The 26,680-nt window shown below is 45.4% G+C and overlaps 1 protein-coding gene across 1 annotated transcript; it reads left to right on the forward strand.

Annotated features, from left to right (window-relative positions):
- Positions 1–274: 274 nt before the first annotated feature.
- LOC308465607 (vomeronasal type-2 receptor 26-like) lies at positions 275–26,050 on the forward strand (the record flags this gene model as incomplete). The annotated part of the gene is made up of 6 exons (XM_080985622.1): positions 275–483; positions 1,090–1,381; positions 16,798–17,586; positions 19,316–19,546; positions 20,300–20,426; positions 25,152–26,050. 6 exons carry the CDS (start codon positions 275–277, stop codon positions 26,048–26,050), a joined length of 2,547 nt encoding a protein of 848 aa, XP_080841748.1.
- Positions 26,051–26,680: the final 630 nt, after the last annotated feature.

A 26,680-nucleotide genomic window follows, 5' to 3' on the forward strand; every position in this document is an offset into this window, starting at 1 on the left:
TGTGTGATGCTGCCTTCTAGATCAGAAATTTTGATTGATGTCCTCAGCCTTGCCTGGAACAGGGAGCAGAGATTGCACCCTCTCACCTTCTTGGTGCTAAAGACATGCTCCACCTCTGAACCATCACCCTTCAGCGCTGAGACGGGACCTGGACACCTCCCTGCATTTGTCAATTCACCGCAATCTCTGATTTGCAATAATTTGGGGCTCATTGCAAACAGAAGCTAGTGTTTGGTGGAACAGCTACAAGGAAAGCATAGTAGGTAGACCCAGAATGATAATACTACTTGTGTTCCTGCCTCTTGCAACCAATGGGTTGCAGCTGAGGGCAAAATGCCCACTGAACACGATCAAGGAGCGAATGTTGGCTTCAAATTTTTACCAGCTAGCAGACCACCTCATTAGTGGAGTCACGTCTCAAAGATTCTTTAATGAGCAACATCCATTCACCTTCTCCAGCACCCCTGTCAGCAGACTTAAGTCGTAAGTAATGATGCATTCCTGTATTTCTGCTTCCTATCTACTCTCCCTTTCCCATAATACACTTGTTTTCTGATACCTTTGAAAAAATTTCTTTTGTTTCATTCCTTAATTTATTTAAAGAGTTCTATATGTCTGTTCAGTTGGGGGAAAGCCATTTTTCAAAGCATTTTATAATGTATTTTATGTAATTAGTAGCAGTAGTTTTGACATGTACTGCTCTCCAAAGCATGACTTGTTTTCTAAAAGGTAGGAAGTCTTGTGGGATGTTTTTGAGTTGCAGGTTTTTTTGTAGTAAATAAAATGGGAACACAATTCTTTTCCCATGCACAACAAAATCTATGCAACTGCAAATTGTAAATGTCAACTGTCATTTGCAATGCAGTCTGGGGGTCAATGTGGCTCAAGGGACTTTTGGTAGGTCACCAGAAATGAGGCTGATTTGTGTTCTGATCTTCCCTCCATACTCCCCCCTTGCAAAAATACTGTAGACACAGGTACAGTAGACCTCTGTCTCACTTTGCTCTACCTCTTGGTCTATTTTCCTAGTTGCTTTGATTAATACAAAAAAGAATGTGAGGCTGACTGTGTGACACACTTTTTTCACAGCTGGGTGGATAAGAAGAACTCACACGTTATTTCCTTCTCCCTTGCTGTTCGGGATATTAATCATAACCCCAGTCTCTTACGCAACATCACCCTGGGCTACAGCATCTATGATACCTTTTGTGAGGGAAGACTGACTTCTGACTCCATGACAGACCTGCTTGCTGGTGGGAAAATCAACATTCCAAACTACAGCTGTGGGAAACAGAAAAGCCTGCTAGCTGTTCTTGAAAAGAGTGAATTTGACATCTCCACACACATTGCAAGCATGTTGGGCATCTACAAGATCCCACAGGTAATCAATGGGTCCAAGTGAAACACTCCTGGCAATATTAGCCACTTAGTTGTTGTTGTTGTTGGCATCTTTGTGTCTTGAAAGACAATGGAATGACCCTCTGGGATGAAGTCAAACCACTGTTTTAGCAGCATCAAAGTCACCTCCACAGTCCACAAGCCTGGGCAGTGGGTACGAAGGTCCTGGCCTGCCCAGATGACAAGACCTTCCTCTCAGCCTCACTGCTGTGCTCCAAAGGAAAGCAGAGCAATACATTTGGCACAAGCTTGGCTGCAGGAGTTGCTGGAAGGAGGCAAGCAAAGCACCACTCAGCTGACCTAGGATTTGTGAAGGGTTTACTCCTTAGACTTTTCTTCTTCTATATGTTGGAGGATATGAAGGGTGATGGAATTCCCTTGCAGTTGAGGACAGACAGGGCCCTTTCCAATGTCTTTCTAGGGCCTACTGAAAACTTTTCTTTTTTTTTAATTGCAGCAGGCATTTTAATTGAAGTTTGTTATGTAGTTTTACCTTCTTCATTGTTTTTTATTGAATCTTTTTTAACTGCATAGAGAATTTTGCTTTTTTTGTTTGTTTGTTTTAAAATATATTTTTATTATTTTATTATTGCTTCGTAAGCACTTCCAACCTGACCTGGAGATCCCTGTAGGCGGCAGCTGCGTCCTCCTCTCTCTTCCTGGATGCAAGAGCCTCGGCATTCAGTCGTGTCACTGCTTCCCTGAGTTCCACTATCTGCTGTTCGGCCGTCATGTTGTCTGCCGTTCGTGAGCTCGCTAGTAGGCACCCGCTTTCTCTCCTCTCCGCGAGGACGTAGATGCCCACAATCTGGGGATGGAGCTTACTGTCAGAGCTGCTTCCAGATCCTAGCTCACAGAGGATCACGCTAGCCAGCGATCATTAAATAAAAGTCTTTATTGAGTTACAGTTTCCATTCTCAAGCTGCTGCGTGCAACTCTACGTCTCATGGTTAGATCGGCGAAGCTCCATCTGAGTCTCCGCCCCTTGTACACCAACTTAATATCCTAGCCTTGCTCCACCTTTTCCGCCTGACTGTTCTTCTCTGGGTCCCTCTGCCCCCCGGGGTCTCTTCCTTCCGGGATTCCTCTGACGCTGACGCTGACCCCCCTGACTCTTCTCCCTCCTTTCGGCGGGCTTTAGGACCTGGCTCCCTTTCCGGGCTGCCTACTGCGCCACCTTCCTGTGCATTTGAACTTGGCACGCGCGCCCAACCTTCCACCTTCCGTCTGACCGTTTCTTCGCTCCCCGATGGAGGTGTGGCCACTCCTGACTCGTGCCCTCCCCCCTGTTGTGAGCTGCCAGCGCTTGATCCCTGGCGCCCTTCCTCCTCCCTGCTCTCTGGCGGTGACGCTGGTCCTGATTTCCAACTGCTCCCCTCTGAGTCCCCTCTGGCCCTATCTTCCTGGGGTGTCCCCCTAGGCTCCCCCCTTGCCCTGGCCACTGGTGCTCCTTTCTGTGAATCTTCTGATTCACTGGAAAGACTCGGAGATCTCGGGTCGTCGTCATCACTCATCTTTTCTTCTGCCTCCTCTCCCTCGCTCTCTGTTTCCTCCCTTGCCCTTGCCTCTGCTCCTGAACCCCTGACATCCATCCCCCCCTCGAAGCCCCCTCTTCCCCCCTCCCCTCCTTCCGGTGCGGGATCTGGGTGCTGCCGTGTCAGGGGGACGAATGTCGGATACAGTTCGCTTCCCGTGGCGGGCCGCCATCCGAAGTCTTCCGGTTCTTCCTCCCTGCTCTCGTTGACGACGGTCACCTCCGCTTCCATCTCTGTGCCGCCGTGCTCGAAACCCGGGTCGTCCCCGAAAACGTCCATGTCCGTCTCTCCCTCGTTGCCTTCTGGAGACGTTGCTCGTCCTGGACCCTCCAGCCACCTTCTGCGGAACTGCTCCTCTGGTCGATCATCCCACCAATACGAGGGTTCTGAAGCAGATCCCGAGGGTGACCCCTCTGGGGAACGGGCGTCTCGTGTCGGTTCCTCGTCCGAGTCGAACCCCCGGAACGTGCTGGCTGAAAGCGTGGGCGTGAAAAGCCAGTCGTCGAAAAAGTCTGCTGGCATTGGCCTATGTGGGAAGAGGGCATGAAACTCTTCTTTGAGCAGAGGTTCGTCTAAAGCGTAGCCCGGCACCCAGCTGTTGGCACTGGCCGGGGTGCCCTCCTTGGCGAGAAGGTATTCTACCCCCTCTTCCCCCCATCTGGAGTCCAAAATCTCCGTGACTTCGTTGATGCGCTCCTCCTGTGCCACTCCCCCTTGCCCGGTTCTCTCTCGGAGCGGACCCGGTGCCGTTCCTGGTTCCTGAAACCTGTGAGGTGCCTTGTAGGGAGTGAGCACCGATCTGTGGAACACCGGATGCATTCTGGAACCCTCCGGAAGAGCCAGCCTGAAAGCCACCGGGTTGACCTGTTCGTCGACTTGGTAGGGCCCCAGTTGTTTATGCCCTAGTTTCTTCTTCGCCAACGACCTGGCCGGCACTGCGTGGGCTGCTAACCAGACCCAGTCTCCCACATGGATCTCTTCGCCAACCCTTCTGTGTTTGTCCGCTTGTACCTTGTATGCGTGTTTAGCCAGCTCCAGGTGCCGCCGCAGCTGATCGTGGACCTCCTGCAACTCCGACGCGAACGCATCTGCTGTCTGCGGCTCCCCCTCCCCCATTCTTTCCAGTCCCGGGAAGGTTCTAGGGTGCCTCCCGTTGTTGGCGAAGAACGGCGTGACCCCCGTGGACACGTGCTTCGTGTTGTTGTAGGCGAACTCGGCGAGAGGCAGGTAATCCACCCACGTCGCAGGCTGTTGATTCGCATAACATCTCAGGTACTGCTGCATGATGGCATTGACCCGCTCCGCTTGCCCGTTGGTCTGCGGGTGTCTAGCCGACGCCAGGTTGATCTTGACGTTCAGGAAGCCCATCAGCCTCTGCCAGAAGTTTGAGATGAACTGTCGCCCTCGGTCGGACAGAATAGACCGCGGCAGACCGTGAACCTTGAACACGTGGTCTATGAACAGTTTGGCGGTTTGTTCCGCCGTGGCCACCTTCGCACACGGAATGAAATGTGCCATCTTGGAGAACAAATCCACCACCACCAGCACAGCCGTCTTGCCCCTCGAGCTGGGCAGATCCGTGACAAAGTCCAGGGCCACTCTCTCCCATGGCTCGAACGGAGTTTGCAGCGGTTCCAGCAGTCCGGCCGGCGGTCTGTGCACTGGTTTGGACCTCTGGCAGGTGTCACACCTCGCCACGTAGTCCGCGACTTCCCCTCTCATTCCGGGCCACCAGAAGTCTCTGGCTACTAATTCCACCGTCTTCTCCTTGCCAAAGTGCCCGGCAGTGGGCGCGTCGTGCAGCTGCTGCAGTACCTTGGCGCGAAGTTCGTCTCCCGGCACGTAGATGGCCCCTTTACGGATAAGCAAACCATCTCGCAGCTGGAACTCGTCGGTCGCTGCCGTGCCCCTGTGCACCTCTGCCATCTTTGCTTGCGCGAAGGAGTCATCCTGCAACGCTCGTCGCACCGCATCCAGGTCAACTGTCGCCGCCGCGCACGCCCACACTGTCGGTGCGAAGATGTGCATGGCGGCCGCTGGCGTTGCCTCCTCCAGATACTGTGGCTTACGGGAGAGAGCATCCGCCATGATGTTGGTGTCCCCCGGGACATACTCTATTCGGAAGTCGAAATTCGCAAAGAACTCAGCCCAACGTATCTGCCTCTGGTTCAGGAACTGTGCCGTGCGCCAGTGCTCTAGATTCTTGTGGTCCGTGCAGACCTGCACCGTGTGCTTGGCGCCGATCAGGAAGTGCCTCCACGCTTTGAACGCTGCATGAATGGCCAGCAACTCCCTGTCCCAGATGGTGTAGTTCTGTTCGGACTTGCTGAGCTTCCTTGAGTAAAACGCTCCCGGCCTCCAAACCCCCTGCGGGTCTTTCTGCAGCAGGACTGCTCCCACGGCTCTGTCCGAAGCGTCTGTCTCCACCCTCATCGGCCTGCTGGGGTTGACATGAAGCAGCTGCTCTTCCGACGCGAAGAGACGCTTGAGTGCCTGAAAGGACTGCTCCGCCTGCTCTGTCCAGATGAACTTCTTTTTCTTGGAGCTGAGCGTGTCCGTGATGGCCGCTGTCTGCATCGCAAAGCCTTTGATAAACTTGCGATAGAAGTTCGCGAAGCCGACAAACCGTTGGACCTCCTTCCGGTTGCGTGGGCTTTTCCAATCCAACACTGCTCGGACCTTGGCGCTGTCCATGGCGAGCCCTTTATCAGACAACTTGTAGCCCAGGAAATCCACCTCCGTCACGTCGAATTGGCACTTCTCCAGCTTGGCGTAAAGCCTATGTTGCTGTAGCCTGCTCAGCACTTCCTTGACGTGTCTGTCATGCTCCTGCTGCGATTCCGAAAAGATCAGGATGTCATCCAAGAAACAGACGCACGTCTTGTAGAGGAGCCCCGCCAACACGTGATGCATGAAAGCTTGAAAAACGTGGGAGCCATTTTGCAATCCAAAAGGCATAACTCTATATTCGTAGGTGCCCAGGGGCGTGAACATGGCTGTCTTCCACTCATCTCCCTCCCGCATGCGAATGAGGTTGTATGCCCCTCGCAGGTCCAACTTGGTGAACACTCTGCCCTTCCGTACCTTTGCGAGGAGGTCGTCGATTCGGGGCATGGGGAAGTCCGATGGCTTGGTCATACTGTTCAAGATGCGAAAGTCCACTACAAGTCTTTTTTGGGGCGTGTCCCGCTTCTTAACAAAGAATACCGGACTGCCCCCCGCTGCCTTGGACTCTCGGATGAAACCGCGCTCCAAATTATGATCTATGAACTCTTTGAGTTCCTGCAGTTCGTCCTCAGACATGGAATACAGCTTCCCTTTGGGCAGCGCCGCCCCCGGCAGCAGGTCAATTTTGCAGTCATATGGTCTGTGGGGGGGTAGCCTGTCTGCCTCTTTCTCGCAGAAAACCTCCAAAAATTCTGCGTACTTGTGGGGAACCGCTTGCAGCGTGCCTAGCTGCAGCTGTGACTCCTCTTCCCCTCCTTCCTGCCTGGGCACGATGCAGTGTTCAGCGCAAAAGGAAGAGCCGAAGGTCAGCTGCCTCTGGTACCAAGCCAGCGTCGGGCTGTGCTTGTCCAGCCAACTCATGCCCAATACAATGGGCGTGTCCGATAGTTGAGTGACATTGAAGCTGATGATTTCCCTGTGATTCCCAAGTCGCATCACCATTGGTGGCGTCTGCTTCACCACTTGCCCCCCTAGCAGCTCCCTGCCATCCACCGTGACAACCTGCAGGGGCAGCGTGGCAGGCAGCAACTGTATAGCGTGCCGGTCGACAAAGTCCTGCCCTATAAAGTCCGCATTGCTTCCGGAGTCAATGGTGATTGGCACGTCCATGGTGATTCCATTGGGCAGCTGGAGCGACGCGGTGAGCCTCACTACCGGTTTGGGCGGGAGGGGGTCCATGGGCTGTAAAATCTCTGGGGACTGCTTCACTGACACGTCTGGCTGGGCCCCAGTGCCTCTTCTTCCAACCAGACTCCTTCGTTTCCCTGCTGTGGTTGTCCTTGCTGCGTTGCTGCAGTTACCATTGCTGAGGCTGCAGTGTGCTTGTGGAGCCTCTGGGGACACTCTTTCGCCATATGCTGTGGATCATCGCAGATGTAACACTTCCTGTTCCCTCTAGGAGGCTTCGCTTTCACTGCTGCCGGTGCTAGGGCTCTGGCTGCTGACTGAGCCCTTGCACCTCCAACCTCCATAGGTTCCGCTCCTCCTCCTGGCGGAGGCGTGGATTGCGCACGCGCTGCTTCTCTGGGAAGGAAGGAGGAGCCCCTGGCTGGTTCGCGCCCTCCACGCCCTTCGTCCCTGCTCCACGGACGTCCTTCCAGCCGCACCCCCACCGCCAGCGCCCTCTGAACGATCTCCTGCGTGGTCCGGGGTCTCTCCCCCCTCGCAATTTCATCTTTAACCGAGCCGTGCAATCCCTCCCAAAACAGGTCTCTTACAGGAGCCGAATCTCTGTCCCATTCCAGGGCACTGACCAAAGCGAAAAAGCGGGCATGGTACTGCCTTACGCTGGCCCTCCCTTGCTTCAGTCCATGTATCTCCTGCCGAGCAAGATCCACGTCAATGCTTGATAAAAAGCACCCATCCATCGCTTTAATAAAGGCATCCGCATTTTGGAGCGCCGGATCCTTATCTCTCCACAAATTGCGCAGCCATGCTTTAGCATCTCCATGCAAATGGGACATGATGAATCCCACCTTCTCTTGCTCATCTCTAAAGTCTTTGTTCAGCAGTTGCAGTGCACACATTACATCTGCTCTAAAGTTGGGGTACTGTTGCAAATTCCCATCGAAGTGAGAGACCAGACCGCCTGTTCGTCTCCCCAACCCAATCCCCTCCGGTTTGGGTGTCAGTTGCCCTTGCTTCGTAAGCACTTCCAACCTGACCTGGAGATCCCTGTAGGCGGCAGCTGCGTCCTCCTCTCTCTTCCTGGATGCAAGAGCCTCGGCATTCAGTCGTGTCACTGCTTCCCTGAGTTCCACTATCTGCTGTTCGGCCGTCATGTTGTCTGCCGTTCGTGAGCTCGCTAGTAGGCACCCGCTTTCTCTCCTCTCCGCGAGGACGTAGATGCCCACAATCTGGGGATGGAGCTTACTGTCAGAGCTGCTTCCAGATCCTAGCTCACAGAGGATCACGCTAGCCAGCGATCATTAAATAAAAGTCTTTATTGAGTTACAGTTTCCATTCTCAAGCTGCTGCGTGCAACTCTACGTCTCATGGTTAGATCGGCGAAGCTCCATCTGAGTCTCCGCCCCTTGTACACCAACTTAATATCCTAGCCTTGCTCCACCTTTTCCGCCTGACTGTTCTTCTCTGGGTCCCTCTGCCCCCCGGGGTCTCTTCCTTCCGGGATTCCTCTGACGCTGACGCTGACCCCCCTGACTCTTCTCCCTCCTTTCGGCGGGCTTTAGGACCTGGCTCCCTTTCCGGGCTGCCTACTGCGCCACCTTCCTGTGCATTTGAACTTGGCACGCGCGCCCAACCTTCCACCTTCCGTCTGACCGTTTCTTCGCTCCCCGATGGAGGTGTGGCCACTCCTGACTCGTGCCCTCCCCCCTGTTGTGAGCTGCCAGCGCTTGATCCCTGGCGCCCTTCCTCCTCCCTGCTCTCTGGCGGTGACGCTGGTCCTGATTTCCAACTGCTCCCCTCTGAGTCCCCTCTGGCCCTATCTTCCTGGGGTGTCCCCCTAGGCTCCCCCCTTGCCCTGGCCACTGGTGCTCCTTTCTGTGAATCTTCTGATTCACTGGAAAGACTCGGAGATCTCGGGTCGTCGTCATCACTCATCTTTTCTTCTGCCTCCTCTCCCTCGCTCTCTGTTTCCTCCCTTGCCCTTGCCTCTGCTCCTGAACCCCTGACAATTACGTTTTACATAACAAATTTAAACAAATCATTCACCTCTTCATTTAGGATTCCCTGAATCCTTTGACTTCCCTCCACCTTTCCATTATCAATCTTTTTTTCCAACTGTTTATCTTATTTTCTTTAATTTGTTAAATGAATAATAATCCAATTTTCCATGGCTTTTCGTACATTGCAAGCATTACTCAAATCGTGCCAAAGTTTTTAGTTGTTTACAGTCTTCTCTTAAATTCATTATAATTTTTTCCTATACCTTCTTAGAATTCTTCTCTTCCTGATTTCTGATTTTCCCAGTCAATTTTGCCATCTCTGCAAAGTCCATCATCTTCACCAGCCGTTTGTCTCTGGTTGGAACTTTCTCTTCTTTCAATATCTGGGCCAGTAACATCCACGCTGCTGTCGGCGCATACATGAATAGTCGTTTCTGCTCCTTCAGAATCTCTGTACCTAGAATGCCTAACAAAAAAGCCTCTGTTTTTTTCACAAATATTGTTTTAAACATTTTTTTTCCAACTCATTGTAAATCATTTCCCAGAATGTTTTTGTTATCTTGCACATCCACCACATATGGTAGAACATGACACCTTTTTCCTTATATTTCCAGCAAACATTGGGAGCAGTTCTCTATATTTTTGATAATTTTACAGGTGCTAAATACCACCAATATATCATTTTCATATAATTTTCCTTCAACACACAGCACACTGTAAATTTTGTCTTCCCTCCATAGTTTTTCCCCAAGATGAAAATTGGATATTGTGCCCAATATCTTGTGCCTATCGTAGCACTACTGATTTGACTTCATCTTTAGTATGCCACTCTAGCAACAATTTATACATTTTAGAAAGTAACTTCACATCATTTCCCAATAATTCTTTTTCAAACCTTGAAATTTCTGTACTAAATCCATTTTTCTTATCTATTTTTTGTCAGCATCGCCCTAGAGCCAGTGCGCCGACTGGACTCATGTACCTCAACCCCGACTGGGCTAGGCGAGCTGGGTAGCACCGCCAGAGACCTCCTTTCTCACAGGAACAGGTCACAGTGCTGTGGACTCACAGCTTAGAGCTGAGAGCACCGGACTCACTGTCTCAATAATACAGTCGTTGCGCAGCAGAGTTTTGCAGAGTATAAACCACTCAGAGAGCAGCTCTGTAGAATATCTTCCTTTTATTCTGTAACTACAACTATGATACAAAACTATATACAGAGCTGAATATTCTAAGCATAAATCAATGCTACACTGAGAGTCTGCAGCTGCTCTAACAGCAATCTTATCTCTAGGATCTCTAACACTCTCACTCTCTCCGATACACTGACTGACTGACTCTCTCTCACACACACAGATATGTTGCTGGGCAGAATAAGTAGATAGGCAGGACACGCCTCCTTCTCTCTGGAGAGTCAGCAGAGACCATCAGGAGATCATCAGGAGATTCTTGGGTATGGGAGGGGTGAAATCTCCTCATTTTTAACACATCATTTACTTGGTGATATTGCAACTAGTCGGTAACTAACTGTCTTGTATCTTCAAAACTTTTCTATTTCAGTTGGTGTTCTACTTCTATGAGCAACTCTATGTACCATATTTTTGGCTCTATAGGACACACTTTATCCCCTCCAAAAATGAAGGGGAAATTTGTGTGCGTCCTATGGAGTGAATGCAGGCTTTCGCTGAAGCCTGGAGAGAGAGAGGCGTCGGTGCGCACTGACCCCTCTCACTCTCCAGGCTTCAGGCAGCTATCCGCAAGCCTTCGGAGCACTCCGACTGCCACTGCGCTCCCCGGGCTTCAGGCAGCTATCCGCAAGGTCTAAGATATGGCTATTTTTCAAAGTTATCCACTCTCGCAGCCAGCAGAGACATGACGCCTCATAATATAATTTCAGATCTGGCAAAGAGAAGCCACCTCTTTCTTTGGTATCATTTCCATAGATTTTTTTCATGAAAGTCCAAGACACATTGTCAAAGGCCTTCTCTGAACCCACAAACATAAATGCAGCCTGCTTTTCATTCCTGATCTCCAGGTATTCTATTATATTAATTATATTCCTTATATTGTCCATCTGTCGTCCAGGTAGAAAGCCTGCTTGATCATGATAAATTAGCTCTTTTAACACCAATTTCAAATGGTTTGCCATATTATGTTATACAGTGGTACCTCAGGGTACATACGCTTCATGTTACATATGCTTCAGGTTACAGACTCCGTTAACCCAGAAATAGTACCTCGGCTTAAGAACTTTGCTTCAGGATGAGAACAGAAATTGTGCTCTGGCGGCACGGCAGCAGCAGGAGGCCCCATTAGCTAAAGTGGTGTTTCAGGTTAAGAACAGTTTCAGGTTAAGAACAGACCTCCGGAACGAATTAAGTACTTAACCCGAGGTACCGGGATTGCCTCTTTCCATCAATCTGGGATTTTCCCTGTGTTCAATATTTTATTCATTACAACCTTGAGCGGTTGTATCAGAAAGTGTCAGGGGACTGCCATCAGAACAGGGGAAGGAGGCAGGGTGGCTGCTGGGATACAGAGAGTCTCCGAAAACTCCTGAGGAGCAGCTCCTCTTCCAGTGGTGGGAAAAGCCACACCTCCAGTGAAGAAGAGAGGGAAGGGGCCAGCCAAGCGAGGAAAGGGCTCGAGGGTGCTGCTGAGAGCCCCAGCGCCTCACCTCGCCAGGCTGGCCAGGAGGGATGCACGCCACTTCCGTCGCCCAGCTTGCACAGAGGGGTGAAATGCAAGGAGGGGAGGAGGAGGCCTGGGGTGCCAAAGCTCTTATTTTGGGGGAGAAGCCAGAAGGGGCCACTCCCAGATTCTGCAAGTGACTAAGACAGACATGGATCTGCACTGAAAATAGTTTGCACAATAAAACCTGTAAAAGACAGGTCAGAGTCCTGCCTGCTTACTCACGAGCAACCACCACCAGCATCTGACAGAAAGTCTTGTTGTTTTATATATGTGGCTGATAGACCATCTGGCTCTGGCGATTTATCTAATTTTGAATGTTTAATTCCTTGCTGCACCTCTTGTATCATTATTGGTACTCGATTATTGGCTCGATATAGCTCTGTGTAGAAAACAGGAGTGCCTGGCGTGCTCTGGTCCATGGGGTCACGAAGAGTCGGACACGACTAAATGACTAAACAACAAGCTCTGTGTAATATTTTACCAATTGTCTTTTCATATCTATCTATTATTTTACCTTCTATTTTCAATTTGTTTATTACATTTTGTCCCTTTTTCTTTTTTAATTGCCAAGCAAGCAGTTTTCCTGGTTTATTTGCGAATTCAAAATTTTTCTGCCTTAACATTTTATTTTATTTTTTTAAAGAATATTTATTGAGATTATACAAAAAATTACACATAAAGAAAAAACATACAAAAACAAACAAACACAAGCTAACGAAAAAGTTAACAATAAAGCAACCTAAAAAGAAAAAAGAAAATGATACAAAATACAAAAAACAGATAACTAAGAAATAGGAAAAAGAAGAAGGAAAAAATATTTTAAAAAAGAATAAATCCATTTTTCAGCATCTTTGAGCTCATTTGCTTATTTCCTTGACCTCCTCACACCTCCCCTTTTGTATTCCCGTTTTCCAAGTCTTTTCAGCAAATCCTTACCCTCTTTAATTTATCTTTGCTCTATAACTTAACCTATTATAACTATACATTTTCATCCGTATAACTATCTATATTTACCTATTCTTATTAACCTTATTACCAAAACCACTTCTTTTCAGTCCAACATCATTTTAACATTCATTAATTTTACAGTATTTCTGCAGATAGTCTTTAAATTTCTTCCAATCTTCCTCCTCCATTTCTTCTCCCTGGTCTCGGATTTTGCCAGTCATTTCTGCCAATTCCATATAGTCCATCAGCTTCATCTGCCATTCTTCCAGAGTGGGTAAATCTTGTGTCTTCCAGTACTTTGCAATAAGTATTCTTGCTGCTGTTGTAGCATACATAAAGAAAGTTCTATCCTTCTTTAGCACCAATTGGCCGACAATGCCCAGAAGAAAGGCCTCTGGTTTCTTCAGGAAGGTATATTTAAATACCTTTTTCATTTCATTATAGATCATTTCCCTGAAAGCCTTAATCTTTGGGCACGTCCACCAAAAGTGAAAGAATGTACCTTCAGTTTCTTTACATTTCCAACATTTATTATCGGGCAAATGATAGATTTTTGCAAGCTTGACTGGGGTCATGTACCACCTATAAATCATTTTCATAATATTCTCTCTTAGGGCATTACATGCCGTAAATTTTATACCTGTGGTCCACAACTGTTCCCATTCAGCAAACATAATGTTATGTCCAACATCTTGTGCCCATTTAATCATAGCAGATTTAACTGTCTCGTCCTGAGTGTTCCATTTTAACAGCAAGTTATACATTCTTGAAAGCATCTTTGTTTTAGGATCTAACAGTTCTGTTTCCAACTTTTTCTGTTTCCAACTTTTAATCTTCCATTCAATTTCTTGGTTCACCAACATCGAGAATTGTTCCAGTTACAGATAGGTAGCCGTGTTGGTCTGCCATAGTCAAAATAAAAAAATTCCTTCCAGTAGCACCTTAAAGACCAACTAAGTTAGTTCTTGGTATGAGCTTTTGTGTGCATGCACACTGTGTATCTGAAGAAGTGTGCATGCACACGAAAGCTCATACCAAGAACTAACTTAGTTGGTCTTTAAGGTGCTACTGGAAGGAATTTTTTTATTATCGAAAATTGTGTCTGTCACATTTTTATATTCTGTTTTATTGAGTTTTTTCCAGGTTTTTTTATTCAATTATTTTTCATTTCTAATCAGTTCTTCCAAAATTTCTTTCTTTTTACCTTCTCTAACTTTTTGGGGTACAGATAGGTAGCCGTGTTGGTCTGCCATAGTCAAAACAAAAAAATTCCTTCCAGTAGCACCTTAAAGACCAACTAAGTTAGTTAAAAATCCTCTCATCACTGCTTTACTTGTATCCCAGACCGTATTAAGTTCTGTCTCTTGATTCAGATTTAATACAAAATAGTCTTTCAGAATATTTTCTCCTTTTTGCAAAGTTAATTGGTTATCTATAAGACCTTCATTTTACCCTGCACTTAAATGTGGAGTTTTCTTCTCCTTTCAATTCCAGTAACACTGGATTATGGTCTGAGAGTGTCCTTGGTTGTAAAGTGGTACCTCGGGTTACATACGCTTCAGGTTACATACACTTCAGGTTACAGGCTCTGCTAACCCAGAAATAGTACCTTGGATTAAGGAATTTGTTTCAGGATGAGAACAGAAATCGTGCTCCAGTGGCGCGGCGGCAGCAGGAGGCCCCATTAGCTAAAGTGGTGCTTCAGATTAAGAACAGTTTCAGGTTAAGAACGGACCTCCGGAATGAATTAAGTACTTAACCCAAGGTACCACTATATTTCTATTCTTTTTTGTTCTCCGTGTTAGTTCATTTCATGTCCATATTGAGTCACTTCTTCCAGCAGATTCATTTGGTTCTGAAAAATGAATATAATCTCTTTGAAATAGATGTCTAAATCTTCAGACATCAATCAATTTTAGGTTCTCCACCATACTGAAAAAAAATTACAGGTAGCATTCCTTCTTTTGAGTCCGTTTTTCTTATTGTCCTGTCCATTTCTAAAGAGACTGCTCCATTTAAATCACCTATTAATATAATCTTTTGATCCATAAACTCAAACAATTTTTCTTCCAATTCTTAAAAAAAATCTTTTTTGTCATTTGGTGCATAAAATATATAAATAAAATAGAAAAGATGAATCTGAAAATTTTAACTTGGAATGTTAATGGACTAAACAATAAATTAAAAGGGAATAAAATTGAACATGTATTACAAAAAGAGAATTTGGACATAATATGCTTGCAAGAAACACATGTAGCAAGAAAACATAGAAGAGTCTTGATAAATAAATGATTGGGGATGGACTTTATAACATCAGATAAAACAAAAAAAAGAGGTGTGGTAATTTATGCTAAAAATAGATATAACCTGAAACAGTTATTTAAAGATGAGGATGGAAGGATGATAGCAACAGAAATAACTTTACAAGGCAAATGTTTTTTTGTGATAATTGGAAACTATAATTAAAAAGGTCTAATTAAGGGTCCTGTTTATCTTCTTCTTAATTTTCGTCCTCTTTTTCTGCCGGATCTGTTTCTCCTTCTGTACCTACTGCTTCAGGCTTTCCTCCTCAAAGTTCTTTTTTGTATTTTCTCCAGAACTTCTCCACATCTTGTACATTTTTACATCTTTGCTTTTCCCCTTTATATGTAAACAAGACACCTTCGGGGAACTCCCATCTATATGGAATTGTGTTGTTTTTCAATACTTTAGTCAAAGATATATAATTACTCCTTTTCTTCAGCAATCTCATCAGGAATTCTTTAAGAATTATAGTGTTCTTTTCATCAATTGTAAGTCTTTTTTGGTAGTTCAGCTGTAATACTCTATCTTTAACCATTCATGAATTGAAAATCACCAGGCAATTGTTGAATGGTCATTGTAAAATGTGAAGGTTCATTATTGTTTCACAAGTTGTGTATGTCTTTAAGGGCCAGGGCCAGGGGAAATAATGAGACCCAGTCTTACAGCTGTGAAACATAGCAGGTGCTGCTAGGGTGTGTTAATTAAGCTGTGTCAGCATTTGGGCATAGTATATAAGGAGCAGCACCTAACTCTCTCATTACCCTGGGGGATGGGTTGGTGGTTGGGTCTGGGTTGTTGTTATCTTTAGTGTAAAAGGAGTTTTTGTTTTTGTTATTAAAACCTTGTTAAAGTTATTTTTGAGTTCCTTGTCATGCATGGTCTCCCCAGCAAGCTCTCTGCAGCGCTACTAACCTGCAAATAGCCAACAGCAATCCCCTCGTAGTTTGTTTGTTTTTGCAAAACTTTATTTTACCCTAAAGGCTTTGTCAATCAATTGACCCAATCCTTCTCCTCCTACCCCCAACCAGCTAGCCAATCCTGCTATAATTTTCTCTTATGTTTTCCTCTGCCTCCTCAGGGATCCTCCTGAGATGTAGAGTTAGTTCCTCCTGCTGCATTTCCAGAATTGCAATTGAGTCCCATGTTGCTCCCTGTGTCACTAATTCCATCGTTTCCTCTCTTATTTTTTCTGTTCTCTTTTCTGTTCTCTTTCTTCTGATTGAGTCTTTTTTGTTGTTTCCTCTAAACCCTGTGCTTTTTTACTCAACTCTTGCATGGATTTTCCCCAGTCTGATGTTTTTGTTGTAAATTCTTTAATCTATCCCATTAAGCCCTGCACAGTTTTGATGCTTTGTTCTATTTTCCCAGACATTTTCTCCAATATATCTGTATTCTCTCTTAAGTCTTTTTTCCCGATCCATTAAGATATCTGCAATAACTACCTAGTTCTGTCTCTACTTGTCTGTGTGGTAGTTGTAGCTCCAGCCTCCAACTGTGGCTTCTTTGATGCCATATTTCCAAAATTGTAAAATTTATTCATATGTCCTACTTTCATTTCTCCCAAAACTACTATATTTCCCACCCTCAAATATTACTTCCACTCTCCCTTAAAAGGTATGAAGGACAGAGAAAGAACAAAAAAAGAAGAAAAAATTTTCCCCTCCTGTAATTGCCTCTTTTTGCCACTAGGTATCCTTTCTTTTCCTCTCTCCTCCTCACCCCCTCCTACCTTCCCCTTCCAACTCCTCTTTGTTTTCCCTTTGCATTCCATTTCAACTTGTTTAGTCTGCTTGATGTTTCCTGCTGATAAGGTGAGCTCTCAAAGCAAAGTCATCTTTTTAAAACAAATCTCTGCTTCTCTACCACTCCTTGCGCCATTGCATTTTATAATCCACAAAAGGCAGTGGGGGGGGGGACTGATGGAAAAAGGGGAAAGACCAGTTCCAGGAATTGAAATAACCATCCATGTCCCCCCTCCCTAGCAAGATAATCGGTGAAAGAATTACATTATTTTTTTTAAAAAAATGTTTTATTTCCAAAATCTCTTTCCATTTCCTCAATAGCTCAGTTATGGGTTCGTGCTTACTGATAAATTCCAGTCCCCTTTTGTCTACCAAATGGTGCCAAACCAAGAAACGCAGTACCAAGGGATGGTCCAACTCCTCCTGCATTTCAGGTGGACGTGGGTCGGCCTCTTTGCTCCAGACAATGAAAGTGGTGAAAGGTTCCTGAGTACCTTAACACATCTGATGAACAAAAGGGAAATTTGTGTTGCCTTCACACAAAGAGTACTACGAAAAACTTGGCTATGGATACCCCGTGAAGCACCTGCCATGTGGAGACAAGTCAATGTATTTGTTTACTTTGCAGACTCCCAAAGTGGGCTTTACACAATCATAGAGGTACAGTCCTTACTTGAAAGGATACAGACTGAGGGGAAAGTCTGGATAACCACAGTTCTTCAGAACAAAATGTTGTTACGTGATATTGATTGCCTCCAGTATGCCCATGGCTCTTTGTCCTTTGTAATGAAAACCAAAAAAAGGATGAAGAAGGACTACTATGGGCTAATGTCCTTGACTAGTCAACGGTATTCGGAAGAAGCATTTGATTGTTCCTATTCAAAGCATCCCTTGTCTGTGAGGGGTATGACCAAATGCAGAGAGAAGGATAATGTGAAGATGCTGCCCCAGGAAGAGATTGAAAGAATCCTGTCCCAAGACAGCTATGTGAACTACTTGAGTATCCAAGCTGTGGCTCAGGCCTTAAATGCCGCATATTCATCCAGGTCAAAGAGGATGTTGATTGTGGGTGGAGGCAGCATGGAACTTCAAAAGCTACAGCCATGGCAGGTATATCGTTTTCCTTTTACAAACTGGAATTCATTGTCCCTGCTCTGGAATCATCATGATAGGATCATCTGAATCTGTCTTGCACTGTGTCAGAACACTGGTTAGTATTGTCTACATTGACTGACTGGCCGTTGACATTGTTTTCACCTGCAGACAGATATCCATCAGAGTTTCTCCCATCCAGGTTCCCAGGGGAAAGGAATTCTACATGAGTTACAAATGGAGCACAACAGAATTGGCCCATCACTGTACGGCAGGTCTAGCCCACAGATTCAGTGCTATATTCCTGCTGAGAGAAGTATTATCCAATAATTTGCAGGCAAAGACAGCAAAACACACAGAGAGATGTGGAGCTCACTGAACCAATGCTCTGATTCAACAGTTACCTACTTCTTAGCAACCTCCTACACTGCAAAGTTTGGGAATCCACAAAGAATCTAGATCTAACATGAATATTGAGGACTTTTTACAAAATGTAATAGACACACTAGGACTAGACACTGCCATATTAGACTATCATTAGACAGCAATACACTTTTAAGCTTTTTGAGGAGCCCCAGGGGAGTCATGTTGCTCACTGGACTCCCCAGGGGAGTCATGTTGCTCACTGGGACAACATAGGGCTTAAACTCAAGACCCTCAAATTAAGAGTCTCACGGAGTACCTACCCAGACCCTGATATCATAGTTTGAGACTCATTTTTGTGTGCCGCCTCCTCAAGAGCTCCAGAGGGTGGTAAGACAAGAGCCAGCCCTCTCTGCAGTGACTTCCTATTCGTGGAATGTTCTCTTCAGGGAAGTTCGGTTGGCACTTTCACTATACAGCTTACTGTGTAATAATTCGGATTTTGGCCATCCCAAAAATGATGAAGCAGATTGAGGCTGTCTAATAATCTAGTACAGTCAGATGATTCCAGGTGAGAGATACTTTAGTTCTTATTCAGAGAAGATTAGGATGCAGAGGGTCTTGAGTTTAAGCCATGTTGCATAATTCAGCCCTGCTTACTCACTGCTGGATTTTCCTCTGTCATTCTAGCTTCATCGTTTCTTGAAAGAAGTCCATTCGTGGAATGTTCTCCTTATGGAAGTTTGGCTGGCACCTTCACCATACAGCTTTTGGTGCCATGCAATACTATTCCTCTTCAACATGGCACCTATCTGATTAACATCCTATACCCCTTTTAAATGTGTTTGTGTAAGGGGTTGGGGGAATGTTGTTATTTGTGTGTGGGGTGTGTGTGTGTTTTATCGTGTATTTGTGATATTATATTCTTATATTCCCTATATATTCGTATATTATTTGATTCCCAGTGTGCCACTCAATATCCTTCTTTACACTGTTTCATCCTGCTGCAGAAAGATGACTTCATCCTTCATAGAACTTAGTGTTCTTCCTTTAATAAAGCCATGTTCATCATGTTTTACATATTTTCCCATCCTTGACCACTGGTCCTGTTAGTTAAGGATGATGGGAGTTGTAGCCCAAAACATCTGGAGGGCTGAGTTTGCCTATGCCTGTCTTGGAATCATAGAATTGTAGAGTTGGGAGGGCCATGAGGGTCACCTAGTCCAACCCCCTGCAATAAAGGAATATTTTGCCCAACATAGGGCTCAAATTCATGACCCTCAGACTAAGAGTCTTATGGTCTACTGACTGATCTACCCCTTCAAATCAACCATTCTAATTCAGCCCTGCATACCCATTTCTGGATTTTCCTCTGTCATTCTAGTTTCATCGTTTCTTGAAAGAAGTCCAGTTCTACTCTAACACTTCAGCTGATGGGCAGTACCTGGATGAGAATGGGGCACTGGCCATTGACTTCGATATCGTGAACTGGGTGCTGTTTCCTAATAACTCTCATGATAGAGTTAAAATTGGGAGAATAGAGGGACAAAAGTCCTCAAATCTGAAGTTCACCATCAACCCAGAAGCAATTGTATGGCCCAAGCTATTTAAGAAGGTAGGGGGAAATGGATCTGTCATTTTATTAACATTTTATTAACAACTGCTACGCTCTAATAACATTTAGAATAGTACATACAAGGCTTTGACTGCAATCTTGTTGGGGCTTCTTTGGAGCTAGGTCCATTGAGTGCAATGAAACCTGCTCATGAGTAAACATGTATAAAATTTCAAAGTAAATAGGAAACATTCCAAACACATTTCCCCAAATTGGTGCCCTCCAAATATTGTGGACTACAACTCCCATGCACCCCAGCCAGCATTGTGGTAAGATATCTGAGGGGCAGCAGGTTGGGTAAGGCTGGAGTATAGTAAGGCATTCCACATCTTTTTGGGCATAGAGACATGAGACACAAGCAAACTGGGCACCAATTTCTGCACTAGGTGCAGACTTTGAAAGCAACACCAATGTCACTATTGGCAGATGTCATGGCAACAGATGGAGGACTTGTTTTATTGCTGATGTTCGTATGATGGTTTATGCCATGCTTCTGTTTGTTGTTAACTGTTATCTTAGTACTGCAGTTTGCAATACTATTGTAGCATAGAAATGTGAGATATCAATGTTAAGGGGGGTGGGGATGGGGGAGCAGAAACACCCCCAAAAATTATCTTCCGTGCAACTCTGCAAAATATAAAGAGAAATGTAACTGTCCCAAAATAGAGCCTGGGGTCAACTTGGGTCTGTGTCCAAAGGCATAAATACCCCTATCACTTTCTCCTTAGTGCTCAGTTTTCTCTTCATGCCTAGACCGTACCTCGTTCAAGATGCACAGAAAGCTGTCTCCCTGGATATTCCAGAAAAGTTCAGGAAGGGAAGCCGCCCTGCTGCTATGATTGTTCTCCCTGCTCAGAAGGGACCATCTCCACTCAGGAAGGTAGGAGAGGAACTTGGAGAAAATGGCATCTGATGAGAGGATGGGGCAAATATTTGAGCCATTCCAAATAAGATGTTAATAACCATAATTAATGAGCAGTTTATATTTTATAGTCTCGCTGCATTATTTGTTCTCTAATACAGATGGACCTTCTAGTTTGTGGGGAGCGAGCCCCCCCCCCACTCTCTTATGACGTCCTTGCTGGCTGTTCCCTCCCTTCTGTTTCTCTTTCCATTATCTCATAGCTAGGTAACTCTGGTCTAATCTGCTCGGTGTCTGTGTCTCTCCCTCTTCAGAGAGGAGCTGATCTGCCTGAGAATGCATTCCCCAATCCTCTGATTCAGACCATTCCCTGACAGGCACCTCTTTTTCTATAAAATAGCACTGAAAATGTCACCCCATGAATGAAATGCCCTCTTCAAGGAGGGTTCACCTATTGCCAGCCTGTAATGGTCAGGGGTCCCTTTACCTTTTTAATGTCCCCACAGCACCAGGAAACTTAATTTGCCCATCTGCTGAGACTTGTAGAATTTTTCAGGTTTTAATTATGGTAGCTCCTCTACAGAATTTTGTCTTATGGGTTCGACTTCTACTACATCACCTGTACAGTTTTACTGATGGATAGGTGAAACATCTTCCAAATCTATCCATAAGAAAAAGGAAGGCCTTGCTGCATAGAAAAAACAGCCCTCCCACCCCCGTGTGATCTCCAGCAACTAGTATTCAAAGGACACCTCCAATGTTGCAGGGAGTACATGTCAGTGAATCAGGTACTGGGAACTTTCGTGTTGAGTGAGGGGAAAGTGAGCGAGAGCACCAGGGTGTACTGGGTTGACCAAACCTGTGGCCTCTGGAGGGTTGTTGTCCTGCCATGGAGTCAGTTAGCACTAGGGCCAGAGAGACCACCTGACAATTTCTGAGAGGTCCCAGCAGTTCAGGAATGGAGGCTATGCCACACAATAATACTCCTCCGAGTTCCTTGGAGGAATCATATAATTCTAAAGCAATACGTGATTTTAGAAACAACAACAACAACAACAACAACAACAACAACAACAACATAATTTATTATTTCTACACTACTTACAAGAGAAGGTTAAATATACATTAAAACATCAGTCGTTAAAAACTTCCCTAAAGAGGGAATAATTGTAGCTTCAATATATTATAAAATAAGTTGGGTCTTAACACATCTGCTTCTCTGGGCGATGGGCTTTGTGGGGTGGTGAATGCTTCCCTCCGTGAGGGAGCCTTCCCAGACCCGCTGAAAGAGGCGGTTATTAAACCGCTTCTTAAAAAACCATCTTTAGATGCTGCCACGATGGCCAACTATCGCCCAGTCTCAAATCTTCCATTCTTGGGCAAGGTGATTGAGCGAGTGGTTGCTGAACAACTCCAGGCACGCCTGGAAGAAGCGGACCATTTGGATCCCTTCCAATCGGGATTCAGGCCTCATCACGGGACTGAAACTGCCTTGGTCGCACTGGTTGATGATCTCCGGTGGGCTAGGGACAAAGGTGAGAGCTGTTTCCTAGTTCTGCTGGATCTCTCAGCGGCGTTTGATACCATCGACCATAACATCCTTCTGGACCGTCTTGAGGGGCTGGGAGCTGGGGGCACTGTCATACAGTGGTTCCGCTCCTTCCTCCTGGGCCGTGTTCAGAAAGTGGTGGTGGGGGATGAGTGTTCAGACCCTTGGGCTCTCACTTGTGGGGTGCCTCAGGGTTCTGTCCTCTCCCCCATGCTTTTTAATATCTATATGAAGCCGCTGGGAGAGATCATCAGGGGGTTTGGACTGGGTGTTCATCAGTATGCAGATGACACCCAGCTCTACCTCTCCTTTAAATCAGAACCAGTGAAGGCGGTGAAGGTCCTGTGTGAGTGTCTGGAGGCGGTTGGAGGATGGATGGCGGCAAACAGATTGAGGTTGAATCCTGACAAGACAGAAGTACTGTTTCTGGGGGACAGGAGGCGGGCAGGTATGGGGGATTCCCTGGTCCTGAATGGGGTAACCGTGCCCCTGAAGGACCAGGTGCGCAGCCTGGGAGTCATTTTGGACTCACAGCTGTCCATGGAGGCACAGGTTAAATCCGTGTCCAGGGCAGCTGTGTACCAGCTCCATCTGGTACGTAGGTTGAGACCCTATCTGCTCGCAGACTGCCTCGCCAGAGTGGTGCATGCTCTGGTTATCTCCCGCTTGGACTACTGCAATGCGCTCTACGTGGGGCTACCTTTGAAGGTGACCCGGAAACTACAACTAATCCAGAATGCAGCAGCCAGACTGGTGACTGGGAACGGCCGCCGAGACCATATAACACCGGTCTTGAAAGACCTACATTGGCTCCCAGTACGTTTCCGAGCACAATTCAAAGTGTTGGTGCTGACCTTTAAAGCCCTAAATGGCCTCGGTCCAGTATACCTGAAGGAGCGTCTCCACCTCCATCGTTCTACCCGGACACTGAGGTCCAGCACCGAGGGCCTTCTGGCGGTTCCCTCACTGCGAGAAGCCAAGTTACAGGGAACCAGGCAGAGGGCCTTCTCGGTAGTGGCGCCCTCCCTGTGGAACGCCCTCCCACCAGATGTCAAAGAGAACAACAACTACCAGACTTTTAGAAGACATCTGAAGGCAGCCCTGTTTAGGGAAGCTTTTAATGTTTGATGTATCATAGTATTTTAATATTCTTTTGGAAGCCGCCCAGAGTGGCTGGGGAAACCCAGCCAGATGGGCGGGGTATAAATAATAAATTATTATTATTATTATTATTATTATTATTATTATTATTCTCAAATTTTTTTTTAAAATGCTTTTTATTGAATTTTTCCACAAACAAAATAAAACAATATTTACAGTCATTCTTAGTGTCATCTTATTTACATTGCGTAGAATCACGCCTCGACTTCCTTCCTTCCCAGTTACGGTTTTCTTAATATAAATCTTCTCTTACAGTTTCTTCTTCATTTCTATACACGTCACAAGAATTATATTAACCTTGCTGTAGTTTTTAAACTTCTACAATTCCTATATATGTTACAAATTTACCCCATTCTTCTACAAACTTTGCCCCTTTTTGGTGTTGGATTTTATACGTCATTTTCGCTAATTCTATGTATTCAAAAAATTTAGCCTGCCATTCCATAACCGTTGGGATCTCTGGTGACTTCCATTTTTGGGCTACAAAGATCCCAGCTGCTACCATGGCTTATTGAAATAATTTATGATCCTCCTTTTTCACTTCCTCTCCTATTATCCCTAGTAAAAAAGCCTCCTTTTTGGGGGGGAATGTGTACCTAAAAAGTTTCTTGAGTTCATTATATATTAAGTCCCAGAATTTTTTCATCTTTTCACATTCTCACCACATGTGGTAGAGATCCCCATCCTTAAGTTTACATTTCCAACAGGCTTTGTTACCCAGTTTGTACATTTTCGCCAATTTGACCGGGGTAATATACCACCGGTACATCATTTTTTCTAAGTTTTCCCTTAAGGTGGAACACGCAGTAAATTTCATTCCTTCGTTCCATAGTTTTACCCATTTATCATATTCTATGTTGTAACCAAAATCAAAATTTCTTTATTTCCTTCGGGTCTTCTATTTGGTATTCTCCTACTTTTATTTAATTTATCACATTCTGTTTTTGTCTTTTTCTTAATTGCCATGCGAGAAGTTTCCCTGTTTTATTAGCCGATTCAAAGAATTTCTGTCTCATTAATTTGATTTACCATTCAACTTCTTGGTTTACCAATATCGAAAACTGAGTTTGTAACATTTTAATTACTTGCTTGATCTGTTCATCTTTGGGTTTTATCGTTAATTTCTTTTCACACTCTTCCAATTGGCCAAAAATTTCTTCTTTTTTCTTTTCTCTCAACTTTCTCCTATAATTATTTTGCTGAATCAGGAAACCTCTCATGACGGCTTTACTCACATCCCAAACAATGTCCAGACTTGTTTCTTTATTTAAATTCCATTTAAAATATTCTTTCAAAGTCTCCTTAGCTTTTTCAATCACTCTAAATTCTCAAAAGGGTTTTCATTCATCCTCCATCTGAATGAATTTTGTTCATTACTTTTAACCTCTAAAATTATACGGTTATGATCTGATAATGTTCGAGGCAATATTTCACATTTCGATGTTCTTGGAATTAGATCCCTTGAAACCCACATTAGAACTATCCTTCCCCAACTTTGGTGTGGCTCAGAAAAAAAGTAAATTGCTTTGTGGTTGGATGTTTGAGTCTCCAAACATCTATTAAATCAAAATTTTCAACAAGATCGAAGAATGTCCTTGGTAATTTACCTTGTTTAACTTTTTTCTTTTTTGTTAGTCTGTCCATTTCTGGCATCACCACACCATTGCAATCTCCTATTAATATTATGCTTCTCAATATTCAAACATAACAAGAAGCTGCCATTATACTGAGTCAACCTATTGATCCATTTAACCCAAGGTTGTATAATCCAGCGATCCAGAATTTTTTCTGGCCTTTGCACTAGATCTCAATTTCCCAGGTGAAAATAGCAGCTGGGTGCTGCTGCCAACCTGTCGATCACCAAATGCATAAGTGATGTCAGCTGATTTCATGCTTTAAAGCCCTGATTGTCAGCATTTCAAAGTACAGTGTGGGTCTTTTTGAAAATCCTGTACGAGCAGCTCAACAGCATGCACACCATTGCAGTTTTGTGAATGATGTTAGGATACTGAACTGTGTTTTCCTCTCTGCAGATGCTGATGAATGCACCAAATGTCCAGAGGATCAGCATCCAAATGAGGACCGAGATCAATGCGTCCCCAAAGTAATAACCTTCCTGTCCTATGAAGAAAGTTTGGGGAGCCTCCTGGCTTCCCTTGCCCTCTTCTTATCCTTAGCCACATGTTTTGTGTTAGGAATCTTCATTAAATACAAAGAAACCCCAATAGTCAAGGCCAACAACAGGGACCTCTCCTACATCCTCCTCATCTCTCTACTGCTCTCCTTTTTGTCCTCCTTCCTCTTCATTGGAAAGCCAAGGAACGTGACCTGTCTTCTCCGTCAAACAGCCTTCTGCATCATCTTCTCAGTTGCTGTCTCTTCTGTCTTGGCAAAAACCATCACTGTAGTCCTGGCCTTCCTGGCCACTAAGCCAGGGAACAGGGTGAGGAGATGGCTGGGGAAGGGTTTGGCCCACTCCATTGTCTTTTCCTGCTCCAGTGTCCAAGTTCTCATCTGCACCATCTGGCTGGGGATCTCGCCTCCATTTCCAGACTTTGACTTCAGCTCCCAACTTGGAGAGATCATTGTCCAATGCAACGAAGGCTCTGTTGCCATGCTTTACAGTTCCCTCGGCTACATGGGCTTCCTGGCTGCCATCTGCTTCACAGTGGCTTTCTTAGCACGGAATCTACCAGGGGCCTTCAATGAAGCCAAGCTGATCACCTTCAGCATGCTGGTCTTCTGCAGTGTTTGGGTGTCCTTTGTGCCCACCTACCTGAGCACCAAGGGGAAATTCATGGTAGGCGTGCAGATCTTCTCTATCTTGGCCTCCAGTGCTGGGCTCCTGGGCTGCATCTTCATTCCCAAATGCTACATTATTTTGCTGAGACCTGATCTGAACACAAAGGAGCACCTGACAACAAAAAACTAAACATGACATTTGATCCTTAGCTCCACGGATATCATAAAATTGTACAGTTGGTCCCAGCCACAATCTCAACTGGAGTTAAACTGTTCATGACCCATAGCAGGATTTCATAAGCTGCTTAAGAAGTTGCAAACTGAATTACTAAAGTGCAAAATGAAATTAGCTAAATTATAAAGAAATGACATTAAACTAGCCACATAAGAGATATCAGTAAAAGGTCTTTTGGGAATATAAGAATAAGAATAATTTATTATTTATTTCTCCAGCCACTCTGGGCAGATTACAGCACATAACGAAACATTATAAAACACCAACCATTAAAAAATTCCTGATACAGGCTTGACTTCAGGTGTCTTCTATAATTTATGTCGTTCTTTATTTCCTTGACATCTGAGGGGACATGTTCAAAAGGGTGGGTGCCGCTACCGAGAAGGCCCTCTACATTGTTCCCTGTAATTTGCTTCTCATAGTGAGGGAATTGGCAAAAGGCCCTCGAAGGGGGACCTCAGTGTCCAGGCGGAACGACTGGGGTGGAGGCATTCCTTCTGGTATACAGGGCCGAGGCAGTTTAGGGCTTTAAAGGTCCGTACCAACACTGAATTGTGCTCAGAAACGTGCTGGGAGCCAGTGAAG

This window comes from Podarcis pityusensis, assembly GCF_964106645.2.
Source record: "Podarcis pityusensis genome assembly, chromosome: 2".
NCBI lineage: Eukaryota > Metazoa > Chordata > Lepidosauria > Squamata > Lacertidae > Podarcis > Podarcis pityusensis.